The following is a 25,780-nucleotide window of genomic DNA, read 5'->3' on the forward strand; positions in this document are numbered from 1 at the left end:
TTTCCCTTCAGCATTGCCTTCACTGCTTCCTCTAATTGTTGATATGTTGTATTCTTGTTTTCATTTGTCTCGAGATATTTACTGATTTCCCTTGCAATTTCTTCTTTGATCATTGATTGTTTAAGAGTGTGTTATTTACCTTCCATATGTTTGTGTATATTCCAGTTCTCCATTTGTTCCTGGTTTTCAGCTTCATTCCATTATGATCTAAGAAAGTACTTTGTATAATTTCAGTCTTTTTTAATTTATTGAGACCTGTTTTGTGCCCCAGCATGTGGTCTATCCTTGGCAATGTTCCATGAGCACTTGAGAAGAATGTATATCCTGCTGTTTTGGAATGCAGTATTCTACATCATATTATAGGATATTATTTATCGTATTATTTAGGTTCTCTTTTTCTTTATTGATTCTCTGTTTTGTCGTTCTGTCTATTGGAGAGAGTGCTATGTTGAACTCTTCTGCTATTATGGTAGAGTCTTCTATTACTCCCTTCTGTTTTGCCAGTATTTGTCTCATGTACTTTGGGACACCTTGATTAGGAGCATAGCTATTTATGATTGTTATTTACTCTTCTTGTGTTCCCCATTTCATTACTATATAGTGCCCTTCTTTATGTCTTTTTACATTTTTGCATTTGAGGTCTGTTTTGTCTGATATTAGTATGGCTACCCCAGCTTTCTTTTGTTACTGCTTGCATAGAATATCTTTTTCCATCTTTTCACTTTCAACCTGTGTGCATCTTTGAGTCTAGGACGAGTCTCTTGTAAATAGCATGTAGAGGGATCATATTTTCTAATCCATTCTGCTAGTCTGTGTCTTTTGATGGGGAGTTTCATCTATTAACATTCAAAGTTATTATTGTAAAGGCATTTCTTGATTCCACTAGCTTATCCTTTGTTTTTATTTGCCAGATATATTTTTTCCTCTGTCTTTTTGTCCTTTAAGTTATCCTTACTAATATTCTTCAATTCTGTCTCTTCTCTAGACCTCTCTCTCCTGTCTTTTGTTTTCATCCAGCAGGTCTCCCTTTAGTATTTTTCATAGGGCTGGTTTCTTATTAATGAACTCTCTCAGCTTCTGTTTATCTGTGAATATTCTAAACTCTCTCTCATTTTTCAAGGACAACTTTCCTGGATAGAAAACTCTTGGTTGCAATTTTTCTTTTTCACTGTCTTAAATATATCATACCACTGCCTTCTCACCTCCATGGTTCTGATGAGAAATCAACACTTGGTCTTATTGGGCTTCCCTTGTATGTGGTGAATTGCTTTTCTCTTGCTGCTTTCAGAATTTTCTCCTTCTCTTTGGCATTTCACAGTCTGATTACTATGTGTCTTGGAGTGGGTATTTGGATTTATTCTATTTGGCGTACATGGCATAAATTTTTCCCTTTTTTTCTTATGTCTGTCCATATTCTATTGATCTGTCTTCTAGCTCACTGATTCTTCTGCCTCTTCAAATCTGCTGTTGTGTGTCTTCAGTGTATTTTTAATTTTACCTATGGTGTCTTTTATTTCCAAAATATGTTATCTTTCTATGTATTCTTTTAAATTTTTCTTTATGCTCTTCTAATGTCTTCTCAATCTCCTTTATCTCTTTATACACATTTTCCTTCATTTCTTTTAATTGATTCAGGAGATTTGTTTGTAAATCTTTGATTAGTTGTTCCTGATATGTACCTACTCTGACTTTTTGGTCTGTTCCTTTGATTAGGCCATTTCTTCTTGAGTTTTAGAATGCCTTGTGATCTTTTGCTCATACCTGGTAATCTCATTATCTTGATGGGTCTATTCTGAAAGTTGATTTCTCTCTTTTGTCTAGGGTTTAGTTGTAGCTTGTGTTTGTATTAGGGCACTGCTTTGACAGTTGGGTCATCCATATTTCTCAGCCAAAACAAGGCCAGGTACCCATGCAGGGGGTGCAGACCAGCTCCAATGGGCCTGGGGTAGAGGCTGGAGTGGCTCTGAAAAGCCCTGCAATTCCCCTGCACTTTTGGCCTGCCCAGAAGATGGCACTGTTTAGTGACTTAATTGCCCTCAGAAACTGTTTACCTCCTGGAGCCCAGGTGGCATCAGACTGGGTGGGGCTGAAACTGGTGGGATTCTGTACCCTCACATTGCTGGCCAAGATCTGGCTCATTGTGGATTGTGTCCCCCACTGTACTTGAGGCAGAGTACTCCCCCAGCAGCTGCCCAGCTGTAGCTGTTCACCAGGCAAGGATTGTGCCCCCAGCTACTGTTTTGACAAGGGTAGGTGTGTTAGTTAGATTCAGTTGTTAACTTGTCCAGGTGAGCATACCTAGTTCTGTTGGTGCGGACACAAGCCAATGGTATGTGAATCTCATCTGTTGCTAATTACATCTGCAGTCGGCTAGGAGGCGTGTCTGCTGCAATGAGTGAGTTTGACTTAATTGGCTGGTGCTTAAATGAGAGAACGCAATGTAGCACAGCCCAGCAGCTCGGCATTCCTCATCTCAGCACTTGCAGCTCAGCCCAGGCCTTTGGAGATGCAGAAAGTCACCCCCGGGGAAAGGTGTTGGAACCCAGGGGCCTGGAGAGAAGACCAGCAGAGACCATCCTGTGCCTTCCACATAAGAAAGAACCTCAGTGGAAAGTTAGCTGCCTTTCCTCTGAAGAACCAACAAAATAAATCCCCTTTTATTAAAAGCCAGTCCGTCTCTGGTGTGTTGCATTCCGGCAGCTAGCAAACTAGAACAGTAGGTGACGAACACCAGGACTCAGGACTAGAAACCTAGTCTCTGTCCATGTTTTCTCAAACTCTTCATTTCTTATTGACCTAGGCCTTGAAATACCCTTCCCTGTCCCCCAGTTTCCCAAATAATTGATTTGGGTATCTGCTTCATTACTTGCTGCTTTTAGGGAGGATTTTGTGCTTCCCTCCCAGATCCTCCATTTTTTGTAAAATTCTCTTTGCTGCCCTTCTGTATTCCACCCTCTCTCATGGTGTAAGTTCTGCCGTGGGTCCCTGTGTACTTGGGTCTCTGTATCTGGATATCTGGGGAGGATCTGTCTCACTACTGTGGGAGATATCATAGTCTGGTCCCTAGTTGGAGGTGGGAGGGATCTCGGCTGCTGCCTTTGTGCACTTCCCAAGGTGTGTGAAACTGAGTGAGGGATAGGAGAGAGGACCAGCTGGCCCAGGATGGAAGTTTGTTACCTGATATTTTTCTCTTTCTTTGATTCAACATTTGTGGGATCCTTCTCCAGTCTATACCTTCCTCCACAATTCTGAACAATGGAGAATTGTCCTTTTATTTGCTGAATCTCTGGGGAGAAGTTTTCAGTAGTTGTTTATGTTGCTTGTTTACATTAATGTCATCTTTTATATCCCTTTTGGTAGTTTCTTGCCTTAATCTTACCGTTCCTGAAAGAGGATTGTTGAAAATTCCAATTAATTGTAGATCCCTTTATTTCTCCTTTCAATTCTTTCCATTTTTATTTCATGCGTTTTGGCTTCTTTCAAGATTTTCTTCCTCTTTGGTTTTCAGAAGTTCGACTATGAGATGCCTAGGTGTTATTTTCTTTGTGTATTTCCTGCTTTTAGGGTTCACTGAGCCCTCTTGTCTTATGGATTACTATCTGGTTTATTTTGGAAAAGTTTTCTGTTTTGGTTTGCTAAAGCTGTCGGAATGCAATGTGCCAGAAGTGGATTGACTTTTATAAAGATGATTTATTAAGTTACAAGTTAGAATTCTAAGACCATGAAAATGTCCAACTTAAGGCACCACCAAGAGGATACCTTGGAGGAAAGGCAGCTGGCATCCAGGTTCCTCTGTCACATGGCAACATCTGCTGTCTTTCACATCTGGCTTCTGGTTTCAAATCGCTCTCTTAGCTCTTGTGGGTCCTTTTGGCATCTCCTGGGGTGTTTTACTTCTGCACCTCTAGACGTCTGTGTCCTTTCCAAAGTGTTTCTCTCTTAAAGGGCTCTATTAAGCAGATTAAGATCTACCCTGAATGGTTGGTATCACATCTCCATTGAAACAACCTAATCAAAAGGTTGCATCAACAATAAGTCTGCATCCTCAGGATTGAATTAGAAGAACATGGCTTTTCTTGGTTACATAACAGTTTCAGACCAGCACATTTTGGCTTTTATTGTTTCAAATATACTGGGAGCCATGTGTAATTTAAAATTTTCTAGTAGCCATATTAAAAAGAATAAAAATAAGTGAAATAAATTTTAAGAATATGTTTATTTTACCCAACATAACAAAAATACTATTTTGCAGTGTGTAATCAGTGTTTACAAATTATTGATGAAATAGATAGAATCTTTTTATTTTGTACTAGGTTTTTGAAGTCCTGAGTAAATTTTATACATATAGAACATCTCGATTTGAATATTCTGTTTTCATCAGAAATACTTTATCTGTCTTTACATTTCATTAAACTTACAGTTGAAAACTTAGATTCATGTACATAAGTTGTTTCTAGCAAGCTTAAAAATCTTTTCAATAACTGAATTACCTGGTATTTTACTGTTGTTGATTAATGCGCTCCACTTCATTTATCTATTTTTAGATTGTGGTAAAATATACATTACATAAAATTTATCATTTTAACCATTTAAAGTATACAATCCAGTGACTTTAAGTACATTAACTGGGTTTTGCAACTATCACCACTATCTAGTTCCAGAACTTTTTCATTATCCCATGCTGAAACCCCATACCTGATTAATCAGTCATTTCCCATCCTCCTCATCCTCCAGCCCTTGACAGCCAATAATCTGCTTTCTTTCTTTATAGACTTGCCTGTTCTGGACATTTCATATAAATGAAATTGTATAATATGTGGGCTTTCTTATTTATTTTAATGTTTTCAAGGTTTATCATGTTATAGCATGCATTTGTACTTCATTCCTTTTTGTGGCTGAATAGTGTTCCATTGTATGCATATATGACGTATTTTGTTTATCCATTCCTCTGTGAACATTTGTTGTTTATGCACTTAGGCTATTGTGAGTAAGGCTGCTAACATTCATGTACAAGTTTTTGTTTGAACACCAGCTTTCAGCACTTTGGGGTATATACCTAGGAGTGGAATTGTTGGGTTATATGGTAACTCTGCATTTGACTTAAGGATCCACCAGACAGTTTTCCACAGGAACTACATCATTTTACATTCCCACCAGCAATATATAACAGTTTTAATTTCTCTATATCGTCATCAGCACTTGTTATTTTTCATTGTTTTTATTATGGCTATCCTAGTGAGAGTGAAGTCGTATCTCATTATGGTTTTGATTTGCACTTCCCTAATGACTGAATTATGTTGGATATCATTTCATGTGCTTATTGGCCATTTGCATATATTCTTTGTAGAAATTTCTATCCAAGTCTTTTCAGAGTTTTAAATTGGGTTGTTTGACTCTTTGTTGTTGAATTGAATCAGTTTTTAGCTTTAATTTTAAATTAATTAAATTTGAAAGAATTAAAAATTCAGGTCCTCTCTTCTATCTGCATTTCAAGGACTCAGAAACCTTATATAGTTAATAGCTATTGTTTTGGACAGTATAGCTTTAGAATTTCTAGTATATATCTAATCATAGTCTACCTTCAGGCCATATCATTTCACTTTATGTATAATAAGCACTGCTAACATTATGTGGACATTTCCTCCTTCCTCTCCTATCTTTTGTATTATTCTTGCATTGCATCTGACTTTTACATATTTTTTACACCTCAGAATACATTTTTATTTTGCTTTAAAACAGTGAATTATTTTAAAAAGAGATTTTTTTAATGAAGAGGAACAAAGTCTTTTATATTTGTGCACATATGTCCTTTTTTTGATGTTCTTCATATTTTTGTTTAGATGTGAATTTCCATTTGGTGTATTTTCCTTCAGCCTGAAGAACTTCCTTTAAAAATTTTTGTAGTGCATGTCTGTAAATGACAAATTATTTCATTGTTTGTCTAAAGCTGTTTTTATGTGCCTCCATTTTTTCTTAATATTTTTATTGACAGTTCTTCACACACATACAGTCCATACATGGTGTGTAGTCAGTGGCTTACAATATCATCACATAATTGCATATCATCACCATGATCATTTTAGAATATTTGCATCACTTCAGAAAAGAAATAAAAAGAAAAAACTCCTACATACCATACCCCTTAACCTTCTCTTTCATTGACCACTAGTATTTCAATCTGCCCAATTTACCCTTATCCCCCTATTATGTATTTATTTTTTATCCATTTTTTTTTTTACTCATTTGTCCATACCCTGGATAAAAGGAGCATCAGACAGAAGGTTTTCACAATAACACAGTCACATTGTGAAAACAATATCATTATACATTTGTTTTCAAGACTCAAGATTTTGCCCCCATTTTGAAGGGTGCTTTTGCTAGTTGTAGACTTCTAGGTTGACAGCTTTTTCTTTCAGAATGTTAAAGATCTCGTTCTCTTGTTGCCTGATGTGCACTGATTCTCAGAGAAATTCTTAAAGTGATTTTCTTACAGTATTTCTCTTTATGCAGTGTGTCATGTTCTCTAGCTCCTTTTAAAATTTCTTTATGATTGTTTTTCAGCAATTTGATTATGATATGCCTTAGTAATGTTTTTTGTGTTTTTCCTGTTTGATACTTTTTGGACTTCTTCAATCTGTTGGTTTGTAGTTTTTATCATAATCAGAAAAAAACTCTATTCTTTCTCTGAATATTTTCTCCCCCTCTTCCCATCACTTTTTTTTTTTCAGACTCAATTTATCTAACTGCTTCTGTAGGTCACTGAGGCTCTATTCTTTTTGCATTGTTTCTATTCCTATGTCTTTAGTTTGACTTAAGTGCCTAATCTGCTGTTGAGTTTATCCAGTGAATCTTTCATTGCAGATACTGTATTTTCAGGCTCTAGAAATTCTGTTTTTAAAATACCATACATCTTTTCTTATCATAAATGTTCATGTTTTATAATATTTGTTTTAGTCCATGTCTGCTAATTCCATTGTCTCTGTGATTTCTGGGTCTGATTCCTTTCCTAATTATGAAACATTTTCCTGCTTCTTATGTCTAGTTATTTTTATTTAGTGCTGAACAGTGTAACTGTTAAATTTTTTAGTGTCTGGGTTTCTTTCTTCAGTTAGTTTCCTGAATTTTGTGAAAATTACTGTGAATTTATAATTCTTTCAAAATAAAAAGTTAAAAAAAAGGTTTTGAGTTTTGTTTTCATAGGCAGTGTTTCAGTTTGCTAAAGATGCCAGAATGCAATATAACAGAAATAGGTTGGCTTTATATATGTGTGTGTGTGTGTGTGTGTGTGTGTGTGTGTATGTGTGTATTTATTGAGATAACTTCACAGAGGTACAGTCCATCTAAAGCATACAATCAATGGCACACAATATTATTGCATAATTATGTATTCATCACCATGAACATTTTTAGAATATTTGCATCATTCAAGAAAAAGAAAAACATCCTATACTCCTTCCTCCTCCTTCTCATTGACCACTAGTATTGCGAGCTACCCGATTTTTTTTTTTACCGTTTATCCCCCACTATTATTTATTTTTTGTCCTTATTTTTTACTTATCTGTCCATACCCTGGATAAAAAGCATCAGCCACAAAGTTTTCACACTCACACAGTCAAAAATACTGTGTGATACATTGTAAACATTATATCTTTATACAACCATCTTCAAGAATCAAGGCTCCTGGAACACAGCTCAGTAGTTTCAGGTACTTCCTTCCAGCCACTCCAGTACACCATAAACTAAAATAAGATATCTATATAATGCGTAAGAATAACCTCCAGGATAACCTCTTGACTCTTGTTTGAAATCTCAGCTACTGAAACTTTATTTTGTCTTGTTTCTCTCTTCTTGACTCATTCCAGGAGTTCTGTCTCACACTGTCAGTGAGATTTATACCCCTGGGTGTCATGTCCCAAGCAGGGGGGTGGGGAGGGCAGTGAGTTCACCTGCTGAGTTGGCTTGAAGAGAGAGGCCACATCTGAGCAACAAAAGAGATTCTCTGGGGGTGACTCTTAGGCCTCATTTTAAGGGCTTTGCTTATCCTTTGCAGGACTAAGTTTCATAGAGGCGAACCCCAAGATCAAGGGCTTGATTTGGCTGTCCCCACTGCTTGCGAGAATATCAGAAATTCTCCAAATGGGGAAGTTGAATATTTCCTCCTTTCTCCCCAAGGGGACTTTGCAAATACTTTATTGCCCTAATTATCTGGGATATATTGGGACATCACACTAACCTGGACAAATCAACAAAATCTCACTCCCTATTCAAGATTCCATGTGCTTATGGTGTTCAATTAAACTAACCACACAAGTTAAATTAGGTAATGCACTATCTGAAATATAAATTTTGTATCAAATAAACATCTCTCCCTTTGGTCTCACACAGAAGTTAAAGTTTTAAAATATGGATGATATCATCCTTTACCCTACATTCTAATTTATCTTAGTCCTGTCAGCTTCATTCATACCTCTACTCAAAGTCTGATCACTTTTTAAACAGCACCTGTATGGGGTACTGCTAACTTTCATAGCTTCAGAACTCTAACTCTGTCACAGAAACACCTGAAGTTTCTGGGAATGACCAGGTTATTGACGAACAGCTTGGTGTCTTACAATTTAGAAATAACAGACTTCTGAATATATGTGACTGCTGTAAGAGCTTATAATCTAGGACCCTTTATGATAGGCCCCAACCTCATAACTGATGTGTTTGACTTCAATTCACGAAGTTTTTATATTATGGTTAGTTCATATGATTGAGCCATGATAATATTTGTCTTTTTGTTCCTGACATTTCATTTAACACACATTCCTTAAGGTTCATTCACCTACCTAGCTGCATGCCTCACAACTTCATTCCTTTCTGCAGCTGCTCAGTAGTCCATTGTATGTATACACCATAGTTCTCCTTTCCATTCCTCAGTCGTTGTATCCTTAGGCCACATGTATCCACTGCTGCTTGGAAAAAGTACAATCAATGCAAGCTAGGGTCTATAGTCAACAGTAACACTGTAATATGCCTCCACTGAAGGTAGCAAAGCATTATGCGAAAACTCAATGTCGATGGCTGGGGGTAGGGGTGTTTCGGGGGGAGGGGTATGGATACTTTGTGAAGAACAGGAAGTGTCTTCATATAGATTATGGTGGTAAAGGCATATCTATCTATTCATTGTGAATTCTGAACACCGCCACCATAAACACCAGTGTGCAAGTGTCCCCACACCCAGTTCTTTCAGGTATATACTGAACTACAGAGTTTCAGGATCATATGGCAACCCCACCCCTAGCCTCCTGTGGAACCCCACACTGCCCTCCAAGGGGCTACACCTCTTAGTTTCCCTACTGACAGTGAATAGGTACATCTCTTTCTCTGCATTTTCTCTAGCACTTGTTTCTCTCTGTTCTTTTTTGAGCAGTTTTATTTGCACATCATACAATCCAGCCTAAGTGCACAGACATGCCTTTACCACCATAATCTATATGAAGATGTTTCCTGTTCTTCACAAAGAATCCATACCCCTCCCCCGAAACACCCCCGCCCCCCAGCCATCGACATTGAGTTTTCGCATAGTGCTTTGCTACCTTCAGTGGAGGCATATTACAATGTTACTGTTGACTATAGACCCTAGCTTACATTGATTGTACTTTTTCCAAGCAACAGTGGATAAGTGTGCCTCTTTCTCTGAATTGCCTCCAGCAGCTTGTCATTTTCTGTTTTTTTTTGTAATGGCTGTTCTAATGGGTGTGAGAGGATATTTCATTGTGGTTTTTATTTGTATTTCCCTAATAACCACATCTTTTCATGTGCCTTTTAGCCAATTGTATTTTCTCTTCTGAGAAGTGTCTGTATTATTTCTTACAACTGCAGTGAACCTATATTTATCTAGTATAAAAAATGGGATAAAAAAGGTTTATGAAGAATGGATGTTTAAGATTAAAATGAAATGCTACCATTTGAAGCAGAAACCATCTCATTATCTTTTGGCAATTGCTTCACTGTTGATGAGACAGTATAGTAGTAATTAAGTACTTTGGCCCTGGAATAGCACAGGTTTTTATGTTGACATATGTTTCTGTTTTCCTTAAATATAATATCTAGGAGTGGTATTGTTGAGTCAATAATGTTTAATTTTTTGTGGAACTACCAGAATGTTTTGCAAAATAGCTGTACCATTTTACATTTCTACCAGCAGTATACAGGAGTTCAGATTTCTCCACATCCTTGCCAACACTTATTTTCTGACTTTTTGATTGTAGCCATCCTAGTGGGTGTAGCGTATTATCTCATGGTTTTGATTGGCATTTCCAGGATGATTAATAATGCTGAGCATTTTTCATGTACTTCTTGCCAATTGTATGTTTTCTTGGAGAAATGTTTATTTAGGTCTGTTCTAGTTTGCTAGCTGCCTTTACAAAATGGAATTTCTGGAATGCAATAATACCAGAAATAGAATGGGTTCTAAAAAGGGGAATTTGATAAGTTGCTTGTTTAAAAAGTTCTAAGGCCAAGAAAATGTCCCATTAAAGCAAGTCTATAGAAATGTCCAGTCAAAGGCATCCAGAGAAAGATACTTTGGTTCAAGAAGGCCGATGAAGTTCCGGGTTTCTCTCTCAAGTGAGAAGGCACATGGTGAACATAGTCAGGATGTCTCTCTCAGCTGAAAGGGCACGTGGCGAACATAGTCAGGGCTTCTCTCTCAGCTGAAAGGGCACATAGCGAACACAGTGTCATCTGCTAGCTTTCTCTCCTGGCTTCCTGTTTCATAAAGCTGCCTGGGAGGCGCTTTCCTTCTTCATCTCCAAAGGTCGCTGGCTGGTGGATTCTCTGCTTCTCGTGGCTATGTTATTCTCTACTCTCACTGAATCTCCTTGCTTTCTCCAAAATGTTTCCTCTTTTATAGGATTCTCATAAACTAATCAAGACCCACCCAAATGGGTAGAGACACGTCTCCACCTAATCCAGTTTAACAACCACTCTTGATTGAGTCACATCTCCAGGGAGATGATCTAATTATAGTCTTAAACTATAAGAGGGATTAGAAGAAACAGCTGCCTTTACAAAATGGAATTAGGATTAAAACATGGCTTTTTGCTGTGTTCCAGTAGCCATGTTTCTTGAAGATGATTGTATAATGATTTAACTTTCACAGTGTGACTGTGTGATTGTGAAAACCTTGTGTCTGATGCTCCTTTTATCTACATTGTCAACAGACGAGTAGAACATATGGAATAAAAATAAATAATGGGGGAACAAATGTTAAAATAAATTTAGTTTGAAATGCAAGTGATCAATGAAAGGGAGGGGTAAGGGGTATGGTATGTATAAATTTCTTTTTCTGTTTTCATTTTATTTCTTTTTATGAATAGATGCAAATGTTCCAGGAAATAATCATGATGATGAATATCCAACTATGTGATGATATTGTGAATTACTGATTATATATGTAGAATGGAATGATTAAAATAGGAATGTTTGCATTTGTTTGGTGTTTTTTTGGTATTTAAAAAGATAAAATAAAAAAATTTAAAAAGCAAACAAAAAAACCATGGCTTTTCTAGGATATATACATCCTTTCAAACCAGCACAAGGTCGTTTGTCCATTTTTAAATTGGGTTGTCTTTTTATTATTGAGTTGTATGAGTTCTTTATATATTCTAAATATAAGATCCTTATCAAATATATGATTAGCAAATGTTTCCTCCCATTCTTTAGATTGTCTTTTTTGCTTTCCTGATTGTGTCCTTTGAAGCACAGAATTTTTTCATTTTGACGAAGTCCAATTTATCTGCTTCTCCTTCTGTTTGTGCTTTTTGGTGTCATACCTAAGAATCTATTTCCAAATCTAAGGCCATGAAGATTTACCATCTGTTTTCTTCTAGAAGTTTTATAGTTTTGGCCCCTTACATTTAGATCATTGATGCATTTTGAGTTGATTTTTATATATGATGTAAAGTTAGAGTCCAACTTCATTCTTTTGTATGTAGCTATCTAGTTGTCCCAGAACTATATATGAAAAGACTGTCTGTTCTTTTCCTATCTAAAGGTCTTGATATTCTTGTTGAAAATCATTTGACCATAGATAGATGGGTTTATTACTGGACATTCCAATTCAGTTGATCTTTATGTCTCTCCTTATGCTACTACCACACTGATTTGATGGCTGTTGCTTTGTAGTAGGTTTTGAAATCAGGAAATGTGAATCTTCCGACTTAGGTGTTTCCATATAAATGTTAGGGACAGCTTGTCGGTTTCTACAAAGAAGCCAACAATTTCTACAAAGAAGCCAAACTACAGGGTTTGCATTGACTCTGTACATCAGTTTGGCAGTTGCTGCCAACTTAACATTAAGTTGGAGTGTCTTTTCATTTATTTAGATCTTTAAAAAATTTTTTCAGCTGTGTTTTGTAGTTTTCAAAGAATGTAAGCTTTATTCTTCTTTTGTTAAATTTACTTTTGTTTTTTATTCTTTTTGATGCTGTCACAAATGGAATTTTTAGATTGCATTTGTAGATTGTTCTCTAAGCATATAGAAATACAATTAATTTTTGAAAATTGATCTTGTATCTTGCAATCTTGCTGAACTAATTTATTAGTTTTAATTATTTTTTTAGTGGATTCCTTATGATTTTCTGTATCTAAGATCATATACCTGAATAGAGATAATTTTATTTCTTCCTTTCCAATCTGGGTGTCTTGTATGAGACTGCATTTTAATGATTTTTTATTACTTTAACCTGAGCATCATTATCATTTTATCAGAAAATGATTTCCTCTGTGTGGTTTTCTAAGGGTTTTTTGATTCTTAGCATTGTTGTTGTATGCAGTCAGTCGTGTTATAACACAACACAGGTGTTGCTAAAAACCACTGCACTTTGCAGAACCATGAAATGAAAAACCACAGGTCTTATGAGGAAAATGGAGTTAAGGGCATAATACTCAAAAACCTCCATATGTGGTACATTTTTAAAAGTTACAGGCCTAATATAAATGATAGCCCAATTTTATAGTTGTAGTGTTTATGTGTTTTCTAAGCATTTGACATATATAAGACTATACTCCAAATCCTTTCTCTGTTCAGTGAAATGCCAGGTAATCCTCCTGTTTTTTTTTTTTTTTTCAATAATCAGTCTTTAAACTGTTGCTCTTAGACATCACTATCTACCATGCCACCTAGCAGCCTCTGTGTACAGTTCTAGCTTCTATCATTACTACTTCTACCTCTTCTGCAATATTGAGAGTCAAAGAAGAACATTGGAATTAAGTCTGTAGGTTTAGTATTAGATGGTATGGACTCTGGAGCCAAACATTACCACATCTTTCCAGGAAACCTTGAGTAGATTATACAGTTTTCTCAACTGCAAAATAGGTATTATAATGGTGCTTATCTCATGGGGTTGTTGTAGTAAATGAATTGAACATATGTAAAGTGCTAAAAACAGTGCATGGCACATAACACTCTTTCTTGTTATTATTATTATTATTTTTATCTTAATACTTTAGGTGTGAAATTAGAGATGTGTATTTTATTTGAACCTGTGATTACCTGATTGATTTTAGCCTTGAGTTTCTTTTTTAATATTAATCTTTTCATAATATTAATACATAATTAATATTTGTATACCTCTTTTATACAGAATTTTAAATTTTAATTTATCACTATTTCATATTGCAAAGTTAAAGAATAAAAAAATCATGTGAAAATTTGAAGATTCTTAATTGAAAAGTGGGTGAATATCATGGAAATAAGTCTGAGCACAGTAGTGGAAATTTTAAAAATTGTTTTTGAGTATAGGAAGTTAAATAATCAATGGAATGAGCTCTAGTCTGAAAATTATTACTGATTATACTTAATGTTTACTATCTCAATTTTTGAAGTAAACTATAGATTTTATACGTATTTTTGCATATAGTAACAAAGTCCTTTCTAAGTGTTTTTAATTATTCCTTTCCTAATTAGTGTCTAATTAGGAAAATAGGGTTGTATGCAGGTGATTGTACTACTGTGAGATATCTGTGCTTCTTCACCCTGGCTGCTCATTAGTAACATCTGGGGAGCTTTATAAAAATACTAATGCCCATGGTCTACTTCAGATAATTAAATCCAGAATTTAATTCAAGTATAAACAATATTTGCTAGGAACCTGGGAGGAATGAGTCATTTTGTTTGGGAAGGAAATTGGCAAAGGTTTCATAATGAGTGACATTTGAAAGGAAACCTTAGGGGATTAATTTCCCCTAAGTTCACTTATAACTGACTTTGTTATTATATGCAAAATATACATAGGCACACACATTTATATAATGATCATTATTATAGTATGGTATTCTGCTTCTTTCACTCAATATTGTACGTTTCCTGTATTGTTAAATAATTTAAGATATTATAAATTTACTCCTTGTGGTTGGATATTTGCATTATTTTCTTTTTTGTTGTTACATATAATACCATAATGGTAATTTTTACTTATATAACTCTTTTCTTTACTGTTTGAAATTATATCTGTAGAATAAAGAGTTTTGATTAACGGGTCCATGAATGGTTTAGGGCTCTTGAAATGTTTTTCCACATTTTTGTCCCAAAGAGTTGGGCTTTTTAATACTGTTAGATAAAATAGAGCTTTCATCTATAAATCATTGTGCTAGGAATAAAGATTAAAAAGTTAGGATCCCTGTCCTCTAGGACTAGAATTTAATAGAGAGATACATACAGATAAATGCTGTGAGTAAAAAAGATAGGCTGTAATTGATACAAACTGCTAGTAGTATGGAGGAAGAACTGGGGTTTCTGTGTACTGTAAGAATCTGGGATAGGCTTCTTGAAGGGGGTAGAATTTGAAAATATAATTTTAATTTTAAACAATTTATGATGCTTAATTTTCTTTCTCACAGTAGTTATTTCCAAAACCTGTTTCTTATCTTTGTGGCTGAATGATTTAGTTCCTGCCAAATAAAACAGTGGAAGGAGCACATAAGCTTGAATAGCTATTTAACTGTCTGAACCTTAGTTTCTGCACATATAAAATATAAATGGCACTTCAGAGAGTTGTAAGGATTATAGAAGGTTTATTTTATTTATTTTTCTCAGCCTTATTTCAAAAGATTTGAAATGGAAGAGCTAATATATGAGTGAAGTACTTATCAAAACATCTGGCACATAAATTGGACTTAATAAGTAAGAGTCACTGTTGGTTTTATGATTGCCATTATTTTTTTTTAATTTTTTAATTTTATTTTTTTAAATACCAAAAAACACCTAACAAATGCAAACATTCCTATTTTGATCATTCCGTTCTACGTATATAATCAGTAATTCACAATATCATCACATAGTTGCATATTTATTATCATAATCATTTCTTGGAACATTTGCGTCTGTTCAGAAAGAGAAATAAAATGAAAACAGAAAAAAAATTTATACATACCATACCTTTACCCCACCCTTTCATTGATACTAGCATTTCAAACTAAATTTATTTTAACATTTGTTCCCCCTGTTATTTATTTTTATTCCATATGTTCTACTCGTCTATTGACAAGATAGATAAAAGCATCAGACACAAGGTTTTCACAATCACACAGTCACGTTGTGAAAGCTATAGCATTATATAATCATCTTCAAGAAACATGGCTACTGAAACACAGCTCTACATTTTCAGGCAGTTACATCCAGCCTCTCCATTGCATCTTTTTTTTTTTTCTGTTTTCATCTTGTTGTTTTATTGGGTTTGCTTCAAGGCAAAATCAGTAGTAGTATGGATCACAAACATTATTTTGACTGGCTCACAAACCCAATCAGTAAAACCTGAAAAACGGAAAATGTTACACAAGTTGCAAAGAAAGCACTCCTGGAGTTCACTGACATGATAGCAAATGGGAATAGTATAAATGCAACAGGTGCTAACATTTAGAACAGTGTCTGTAACCTGCTCATTTCTAGACAATTTGGGGGCCCTTTGTTGCAAACCCTTCATATATCACTGCTGATTTCCTTTGACATGAAATACGACTTTACAAAAGCTCTTTCTAGACCTTACTCTTGCTGCACTTGAGTGGTTCCTATTCCTACGGTGCTGGCATATGCTGTCAGAATTTCAACTATCTGTTTAGTTTCTAGGGTCATTCGGGCTTCATTCAGCCAGCCTTGTGCCACTCGTCTGGACTCTCCTTTTAGCTGATTGACAAACTTGGCTGCCAGCTCCAAGTCACCATGCTCAATGCAATAGGAGGCATATGACAATAATTTAAATGTGTTCACATCCCCAGGGCCAAGCTCCGCTGGTGGTTTCAGTTGCTGAGGTGGAAACAGGAGCAGGGACTGCAAGTAGGAGAGGAAGTACTGGTATAAGCTATTTCTCGTTTCATCAATCATTGCTACCCTTCGAGCCAGTTTTTGGACAGTATAGAAACGGGCTCTAAGGGTTTCTTCACTGTACACCCATCGGGTCAGGGACTGTGAAGGGATAGCTGCGTTTAAAGTCTGGGCAAATTCATTATCAGAACAGTTGACTTTAATGGCCTCCACAGCACTGCCCAGTGGAACAGTAGGCAAATCTGCTGACGCTGTCTTCATGCTGTACTTTAAAGCCTCAATCGAAAGCCATAGTTGGTGGGCTTTCCTGGCCTCCTCTTCGGCAACTGCATGACTCTGAACAGCCTGTTCAATTCCTCTCAGTCTGGCATAGGCAGTGTCATGGTTAGGGACAGGTGTCTACTTGGCCAAGTTGTGGTACCTGTTCATCTGATTGGGCAAGCGCTGGCCTGTCTGTTGCAATGAGGACATTTCATAGGATTAGGTCATGATCACGTCAGCTACATCCACAGCTGATTCCATTTGAATTCAGCCAAAGGGGAGTGTCTTCTGCAATTAGTGATGCTAAATCCAATCATGGGAAGCCTTTTAAGGAGGATTCAGAGGAGACAGGTTCCATTCCTGCTTTGGCTGGTGAGCCTCTCCTGTGGAGTTCATCCAGGCCATCCATTGGAGTCATCGGCTTCGCAGCCTGCCCTGTGGATTTTGGACTCTGCGTTCCTACGGTCACGTGAGACACTTTCATAAATTTTATATTTGCAAGTGTTCCCTGTTGGTTCTGTTTCTCTAGAGAACCCTAACTAATACATCTTGGTACCGGGAGTGGTTCTTAAGGAACAGAATCTTAAAAAATGGGTTTTTATGAATGGTTTTCTACTCTGACTGGGCTCAGAGACACTAAGGACTCTGATTCCCGTAATCAGAATGACACTCCCAATCCATGGACTGAGTTGGCAAAGGAGATAGTCAAAATATCATCATTCGATTCTCCTAATGCTTCGCTTGTACGAAGCCAGACTCTGGGGGATAATGTTTTTGACACCTTTACAGAGTTTTGTAGGAATAAGAGTTATAGAGATGTTGATTGGTTGTTGTTAGATACACTGTCTACATTAAAGGGTGAAAGGGATGGGCTTAAGGCTTCAAACAAGAAGCTTAAGTGCCGTCTGAAAGATGTAGAGGTTTCTATGAGTATCCTGAAGGAAAATTTTATTTCCTGTAGCCATAGACTTGAGATCTCTGAAAATTCAGACTCAGAATCTTATTGTTAGAGTAGCAACTTTACAACGTAAACTGAAATCTCAGTCTTGCATGGTGTCTGCCGTTAAAGTGAGGGCATTGATTGGAAAGGAGTGGGACCCTGAGAAATGGGATGGTGACATATGGATTGATAATGATGTTGGGGGTGAGGTTGAAACCCTAGACCATGCTGAGCCTTCTTTAGATAACCCTGTAATAGTCTGCCCTGAGGACATAGCCGCCCCACCTCCAGCCTCCTTGAGGAATTGGCCACCCAACCTCCTCCTGAAGGGATTAGCCCTAGAGTTATTAATCCTGTTTCACCAGATGAAACTGCAAATGAAAGCCCTGAAGCAAATGGCTTGGGAGATATTTCTAATTCTTTTCATGACCCACCCCCACCACCCCTCATTTCTTCTAGACCTATAACTAGACTCAAGTCCCAACAGGCCCCTAAAGGTGAGGTACAAAGTATCACACATGAGGAGGTACGTTATACTCCAAAAGAACTGTGTGAGTTTTCCAATTTATATAGACAGAAATCAGGGGAATATGTGTGGCAATGGATTTTAAGAGTGTGGAATAATGGTGGGAGGAATATAAGGCTGGATCAGGCTGAATTTATTGATATGGGCCCACTAAGCAGAGATTCTGCATTCAATGTTATAGCTAGAGCAGTTAGAAAAGGTGTTAACAGCTTGTTTGGGTGGTTGGTTGAAACATGGATCAAAAGGTGGCCAACATTACCTGAGGTTGAAATGCCAGAACTGCCCTGGTATAATGTAGATGAGGGGATCCAGAGGCTTAGAGAGATTGGGATGTTAGAGTGGATTTATCATGCAAAGCCTGCTCTTACACCCCAGGAATGTCCAGAGGATGCACCTTTTACCAGAACAGTGAGAAATAAATTTGTGAGACTAGCACCATCATCCCTCAAGAGCTCTGTGGTTGCACTTCTCTGTAGGTCAGATATTACTGTAGGAACTGCTGTCACTGAGCTGGAATCCTTAAACACAATGGGGATGACAGGATCCCGAGTTGGCAGAAGCCAGGTGGCAGCACTTAATCACCAAAGACAGGGTAGACGTGGGTATTATAATAGACAACAAACTCAAAGGAGGCATCAAAATTATATGACACACAGAGATTTGTGGCATTGGCTAGTAAATCATGGGGTGCCTAGAAATACAATAGAAGGGCAGCCTACTAAATTCTTGTTGGAGCTGTATAAACAAAAGAGTTCTAGGTCAAGGGAACAGAAGTCTAACCTGAATTACAAAAACACAGAGTCACGGCTCCTTAACCAATTTCCAGACTTGAAACAGTTTACAGACCCTGAGCCCCTTGAATGAAGGGGAGGCCAGGTCCCTATGGGGAAGAAACCTGTTACACTGCCACAAATTTATACTGTTAACCTTCCTCTAAGTCTTCCCCAAGGAGACCGATGGCCTTTTACCAGGGTAACTGTGCATTGGGGAAAAGGAAATGATCAGATATTTCGGGGATTATTAGACACTGGTTCAGAAGTGACATTAATTCCAGGGGACCCAAAACGTCACTCTGGACCACCAGTCAGAGTGGGGGCTTATGGAGGCCAGGTGATCAATGGAGTTTTAGCTCAAGTCCGTCTCACAGTGGGTCCAGTGGGCCCCCGGACCCATCCTGTAGTTATTTCCCCAGTTCCGGAATGTATAATTGGCATAGACATACTGAGCAACTGGCAGAATCCCCACGTTGGTTCTCTAACTCGTGCAGTGAGGGCTATTATGGTGGGAAAGGCCAAGTGGAAGCCACTAGAACTGCCCCTACCAAGCAAAATAGTAAATCAAAAGCAATACCGTATTCCTGGAGGGATTGCAGAGATTACTGCCACTCTTAAGGACTTGAAAGATGCAGGGGTGGTGATTCCCACCACATCCCCATTCAACTCTCCTATTTGGCCTGTGCAGAAAACAAATGGGTCTTGGAGAATGACAGTGGATTATCGTAAACTCAACCAGGTGGTAACTCCAATTGCAGCTGCTGTTCCAGATGTAGTATCATTGCTTGAGCAAATCAATATATTCCCTGGTACCTGGTATGCAGCTATTGATCTGGCAAATGCTTTTTTCTCAATAGCTATTAGTAAGGACCACCAGAAACAGTTTGCTTTCAGCTGGCAAGGTCAGCAATATACTTTCACTGTCCTACCTCAGGGGTATATCAACTCTCCAGCCCTATGTCATAATCTTGTTCGCAGAGACCTTGATCGTTTCTGCCTCCCACAAGACATCACACTGGTCCATTATATTGATGATATCATGTTGATTGGACCTAGTGAGCAAGAAGTAGCAACTACTCTAGATTTACTGGTAAGGCATTTGTGTGTCAGAGGATGGGAGATAAATCCAACAAAAATACAGGGGCCTTCCACCTCAGTAAAATTTCTAGGTGTCCAGTGGTGTGGGGCATGTCGAGATATCCCTTCTAAGGTGAAGGATAAATTGCTGCATCTGGCCCCTCCCACAACCAAAAAAGAGGCACAACGCCTAGTGGGTCTTTTTGGATTTTGGCAACAACATATTCCTCATTTGGGTGTGCTACTCCGGCCCATTTATCGAGTGACCAGAAAAGCTGCTAATTTTGAGTGGGGACCTGAACAAGAGGAGGCTCTGCGACAGGTCCAGGCTGCTGTGCAAGCTGCTCTGCCACTTGGGCCATATGATCCAGCAGATCCAATGGTGCTGGAAGTGTCAGTGGCAAATAGAGATGCTGTCTGGAGCCTTTGGCAGTCCCCTATAGGAGAATCACAACGCAGACCCTTAGGATTTTGGAGCAAAGCCTTACCATCTGCTGCAGATAACTACTCTCCTTTTGAGAAACAGCTTTTGGCCTGCTACTGGGCCTTAGTAGAGACTGAACGCTTAACCATGGGCCACCAAGTTACCATGAGACCTGAGTTGCCTATCATGAGTTGGGTGTTGTCTGACCCACCAAGCCATAAAGTTGGGCGTGCACAGCAGCACTCTATTGTAAAGTGGAAATGGTATATACGAGATAGAGCCAGAGCAGGTCCTGAAGGCACAAGTAAGTTACATGAAGAAGTGGCACAGATGCCCATGGTTTCCACTCCTGCTGCCACATTACCTTCTCTTTCCCAGACCAGAGCTATGGCCTCTTGGGGAGTTCCTTACAGTGAATTGACTGAGGAAGAGAAAACTCGGGCCTGGTTTACAGATGGTTCAGCACGATATGCAGGTACCACCCGAAAGTGGACAGCTGCAGCATTACAACCCCTTTCTGGGGTGTCCTTGAAGGACAGTGGTGAGGGGAAATCCTCCCAGTGGGCAGAACTTCGAGCAGTGCCCCTGGTTGTTCATTTTGCTTGGAAGGAAAACTGGCCAGAGGTGCGTTTGTATACTGACTCATGGGCTGTTGCTAATGGTTTGGCTGGATGGTCAGGGACTTGGAAAGACCATAATTGGAAAATTGGTGACAAAGAGGTCTGGGGAAGAAGTATGTGGATAGACCTTTCTGAGTGGGCTAAAAACATGACGATATTTGTGTCCCATGTGAATGCACACCAGAGGGTGACTTCAGCAGAGGAAGATTTTAATAATCAAGTGGATAAGATGACCCGTTCTATGGATACCAGTCAGCCTCTTTCCCCAGCAACTCCTGTTATTGCCCAATGGGCTCATGAACAAAGTGGTCGTGGTAGGGATGGAGGTTATGCATGGGCTCAGCAACATGGACTTCCACTCACCAAGGCTGACCTGGCTACAGCCACTGCTGAGTGCCCAATCTGCCAGCAGCAGAGACCCACACTCAGCCCCCGATATGGCACCATTCCCCGAGGTGACCAGCCAGCTACATGGTGGCAGGTTGATTACATTGGACCACTCCCTTCATGGAAGGGGCAGCGATTTGTTCTAACTGGAATAGACACATACTCTGGATATGGGTTTGCTTTCCCTGCACGCAATGCTTCTGCCAAAACTACTATCCGTGGGCTTACAGAATGCCTTATCCATCGTCATGGTATTCCACATAGCATTGCTTCGGATCAAGGAACACACTTCACAGCAAATCAAGTGCGGGAATGGGCACATGCTCATGGAATTCTCTGGTCTTACCATGTTCCCCATCATCCAGAAGCTGCTGGATTGATAGAACGGTGGAATGGCCTTTTGAAAACTCAATTACGGTGCCAACTAGGTGGCAAAAACTTGAAAGGCTGGGGTAATGTTCTCCAGGAAGCTGTGTATGCTCTGAATCAGCGTCCACTGTATGGTGCTGTTTCTCCCATAGCCAGGATCCATGGGTCCAGGAACCAAGGGGTGGAAATGGGTGTGGTGCCACTCACTATTACTCCTAGTGATCCACTAGGAAAATTTTTGCTTCCTGTCCCTGCTACCCTGAGTTCTGCTGGTCTACAGGTTTTAGTTCCAAAACGGGGTGTGCTTTCTCCAGGAGAAACAACAGTGATACCACTGAACTGGAAGTTAAGATTGCCACCTGGCCACTTTGGGCTACTTATGCCTCTGGATCAACACACCAAGAAGGGGATTACATTATTGTCTGGGGTAATTGACCCTGACTATCAGAAGGAAGTAGGACTGCAACTACATAATGGAGGTAAAGAAGAGTTTTCTTGGAATATAGGAGATCCCCTGGGGCGTCTATTAGTACTACCATGCCCTGTGATTAAAATCAATGGAAAACTGCAACAACACAATCCAGGCAGGACCACTAATGGCTCTGAGACTTCAGGAATGAAGGTTTGGGTCACCCCACCAGGCAAAGAACCACGGCCAGCTGAAGTGCTTGCTGAGGGTAAAGGGAACATGGAATGGGTAGTGGAAGAAGGTAGTGATAAATATGAACTTCAACCACGTGATCAGTTACAGAAACGAGGACTGTAATGCTGTTTTGTTTGTGTTATACTATTTAAGTTGTAAGATATCAAGTTTAAGAATGAATGTTGCCCAAGGATTTGCACGCTATTCTGGAGAGATTTAATGTGTTTCCAGTTATATGCAGGACAGTTGAGTATTGTCAGGTAAAAGAAAAAATGTGTGCTTATTTGTTTTCATTTGGAAATTAAGTATGGTCTAAGGTGATATATATATATATATGTGTGTGTGTGTGTGTGTGTGTGTGTGTGTGTGTGTGTGTGTGTGCCAAGTTGACAAGGGGTGGACTGTCATGGTTAGGGACAGGTGTCAACTTGGCCAAGTTGTGGTACCTGTTCATCTGATTGGGCAAGTGCTGGCCTGTCTGTTGCAATGAGGACATTTCATAGGATTAGGTCATGATCACGTCAGCTACATCCACAGCTGATTCCATTTGTAATCAGCCAAAGGGGAGTGTCTTCTGCAATTAGTGATGCTAAATCCAATCATGAGAAGCCTTTTAAGGAGGACTCAGAGGAGACAGGTTCCATTCCTGCTTTGGCTGGTGAGCCTCTCCTGTGGAGTTCATCCAGGCCATCCATTGGAGTCATCGGCTTCACAGCCTGCCCTGTGGATTTTGGACTCTGCGTTCCTACGGTCAGGTGAGACACTTTCATAAATTTTATATTTGCAAGTGTTCCCTGTTGGTTCTGTTTCTCTAGAGAACCCTAACTAATACAGGCAGTGTTTATATCCAGGGTAAAGTTGTCAACTTGCTCTTGACTAAGACGGCGAAACTGTAATTCTTGGTCAGCGAGTTTCTCTGACAGGCCCTTCTCAAATTCATATTTCAGTTCCTGCTCTTGTACCCTAAGAACATCTCTTAAGTGATCAGTATGTGCAGCAGCCTGTCGGCGGAGCTGGGTTCTCATTTCAGTCTCCATCGCATCTCTGACTTCCTCTACCTTTTTGTCCTGTTCAGCCTGTATTTCACTTCTATGATGTTCTAATGCTTTTGCCACTGCAGAATCAAATGCCTGCTTTTCTTCCAGCTTTTGTTTCTCCAAGGCTAACGCAATGTGCTGCTTCTCTATGGCTTTCTGCTCTGCCAGCTCCCTGTTGAGCTGGTCAATGTGACGATGGGCATGAGCAATCAAGGAGTTCAGATCATCGGGAGACAGCTTGTCAGCTAGGTCAGAAATGCTCCTCCCTTTCCACCCAGGCAGTACTTCTGGAGTAATACTATCCAGTTCTCGTTTAAAGTCATCGCGGGCTTGGACCACCAGTTCATGATACTGGGATACAACCTTAGCCTCAGACTGAGCTGTTTGGACCTTTTGGACCACATTATCCAGATCGACTGTCATGTTGTGAAGTTTCCCCTCTGCAGCAGTTATATGAGGCTTAGCGCCAGCAACCTCTTTTTTCTTTGCATTTTCAATTGCACTTTTCATCTTCTCTAACTCTTCTTTGGCTTTGAGAAGGGCATCTGCAGCTTCATCTACAGCCTTTCTGCGTTCCTTCAATGCACCTTCTACCATGCGCCACTGAGCTGACTTATTCTCACCTGCAATCTCGGAGTTGTCCATGGCTGTTTTCAGCGCGTTGGCATGCGCAGTGACAGCCTGGGCTGCAGCGTTCTGAGTCGCAATTGCCTGCAGGGTGGTGCGAGCCGCTTGGCTCAGAGCCTCTTCTAAGCTCTTGGCTAGAGACTCAATCTTAACTTGTTCTTGCTTTTCCTACTGTGCAAGACGAGCAGCTACTTCTTCAGGTGGTCGCTCTCTTATAGAAGATGAAGATGCTTCCTCTGAAGTCGCACGTGTGGGTTTCCCTTCTACAATTTCAGGCTGATCCATTTTCATAGATTCTTCATGCTGAACTGCAGGGGCTGGGACCGACAGTGTGTCACCTGCTGTTGTTGAAGTTGGAGTGTCTCCCTTTTGTTTTTGGAGTTGTGAGGCAGGCTGTTTAGATTCTTTCATTACTTCTGATACACTAGAGATTTTTAGTGGACCAGACTGAATCGGCTTCTTTGGCAATGGAACATTATAAGGTGCAGAACCAAGAACCATCTCAAAGAGTTTGTCTGAATAAGGTATAGTTTTCTCCACGCTTTCCCGGAAATGGGAATCCCATTTGGCATACAGGATAGTGCCACCAATACCTCCACCAATCAATAAAGGACCAGCTCCAGCAATTTTGCCAGCAGTCAGCCCGGAACTGCCTGAAGTAGAGTATCTACGGCATGGTCGCAAAGGATGGAGAACCAACTTTGCACAAAGACAATTCTGGGCGGCGGTGGTCACGCCGGACAATTGACAGGCCCGCAGCATCTCGTTGGCCGGGTGAACAGCGCGGCTCGAGTACTAGACAGCTATCGGGGCGGTGCGCCTAAGGGAAGGCGTGTGGGCAACAGGGCGGCGTGCGTGCGTACACTCTCCATTGCATCTTGACTAATAAGATAATATCTACTTAATGCGTAAGAATAACCTCCAGGATAACCTCTCAACTCTGTTTGGAATCTCTAAGCCATTGACACTGTGTCTCATTTCACTCTTCCCCCTTTTGGTCGAGAAGGTTTTCTCAATCCCTTGATGCTGAGTCTCAGCTCATTCTAGGATTTCTTTCCCACGTTGCCAGGAAGGTCCACACCCCTGGGAGTCATGTCCCACATAGACAGGGCGACGGTGGTGAGCTTGTTGTGTTGGCTGGAGAAAGAGGCCATATCTGAGTAACAAAAGAGGTTCTCTAGGGGGTGACTCTTAGGCCTAATTTTAAGTAGGCTTGACCTATCCTTTGTGAGGTTAAGTTTCAAATGAACAAACCCCAAGACTGGGGGCTCTGCCTATAGCTTTGGTTGTCCGCACTGCTTGTGAGAATATCAAGAATTCAACTTGGGGAAGTTGAATTTTCCCCTGTTCTCACCATCCCCTGAAGGGTACTTTGCAAATACTTTTTTATTCACTGTTCAAATCACTCTGGGATTTATCAGGGCATCACTCTGGACAAACCCAAAAATTGCATGTCCTACTTAAGGTTTCATGTACTTACGGTGTTCAATTAAGCTATCTACATAAGTTATATTAGGAAATGCACTAGTCAAAATATAAATTTTGTACCGAATAAACATTTTTTGCTTTAGTCTCACACATAAGTTGAAATTTTAAAATATTAATTACCATTTATTTTCAGCACCTTGCAGTAATGACATTCTTTTGTTTTTCCTATGCAAAAACATTTTTTAAATTTGTGCATTTAGTCACTATCATTATACACTCTAGGCATTCCTAGATTATACCATCTCAGTCTTTATCATCTATCTTTCTTTCTGATTTCATTTGTGCCCCCAGCCCTCCTC

The 25,780-nt window shown here is 39.3% G+C and overlaps 2 protein-coding genes across 5 annotated transcripts in view; one reads left to right on the forward strand and one right to left on the reverse strand.

The window, feature by feature from the left end:
• CAMSAP2 (calmodulin regulated spectrin associated protein family member 2) overlaps window positions 1-25,780 on the forward strand; it is a 147,900-nt gene that overhangs the window by 50,282 nt on the left and 71,838 nt on the right. The gene's annotated exons all lie outside the window — the stretch shown is intronic.
• Window positions 15,706-24,850, reverse strand: LOC143680828 (MICOS complex subunit MIC60-like). Its single transcript, XM_077157357.1, is given in 2 exon segments — window positions 15,706-16,682; window positions 23,164-24,850. Coding segments are annotated over 2 exon segments (2,244 nt in total). The 5' UTR covers window positions 24,756-24,850; the 3' UTR covers window positions 15,706-16,030.

Source organism: Tamandua tetradactyla, chromosome 4, assembly GCF_023851605.1.
Source record: "Tamandua tetradactyla isolate mTamTet1 chromosome 4, mTamTet1.pri, whole genome shotgun sequence".
Lineage (NCBI taxonomy): Eukaryota > Metazoa > Chordata > Mammalia > Pilosa > Myrmecophagidae > Tamandua > Tamandua tetradactyla.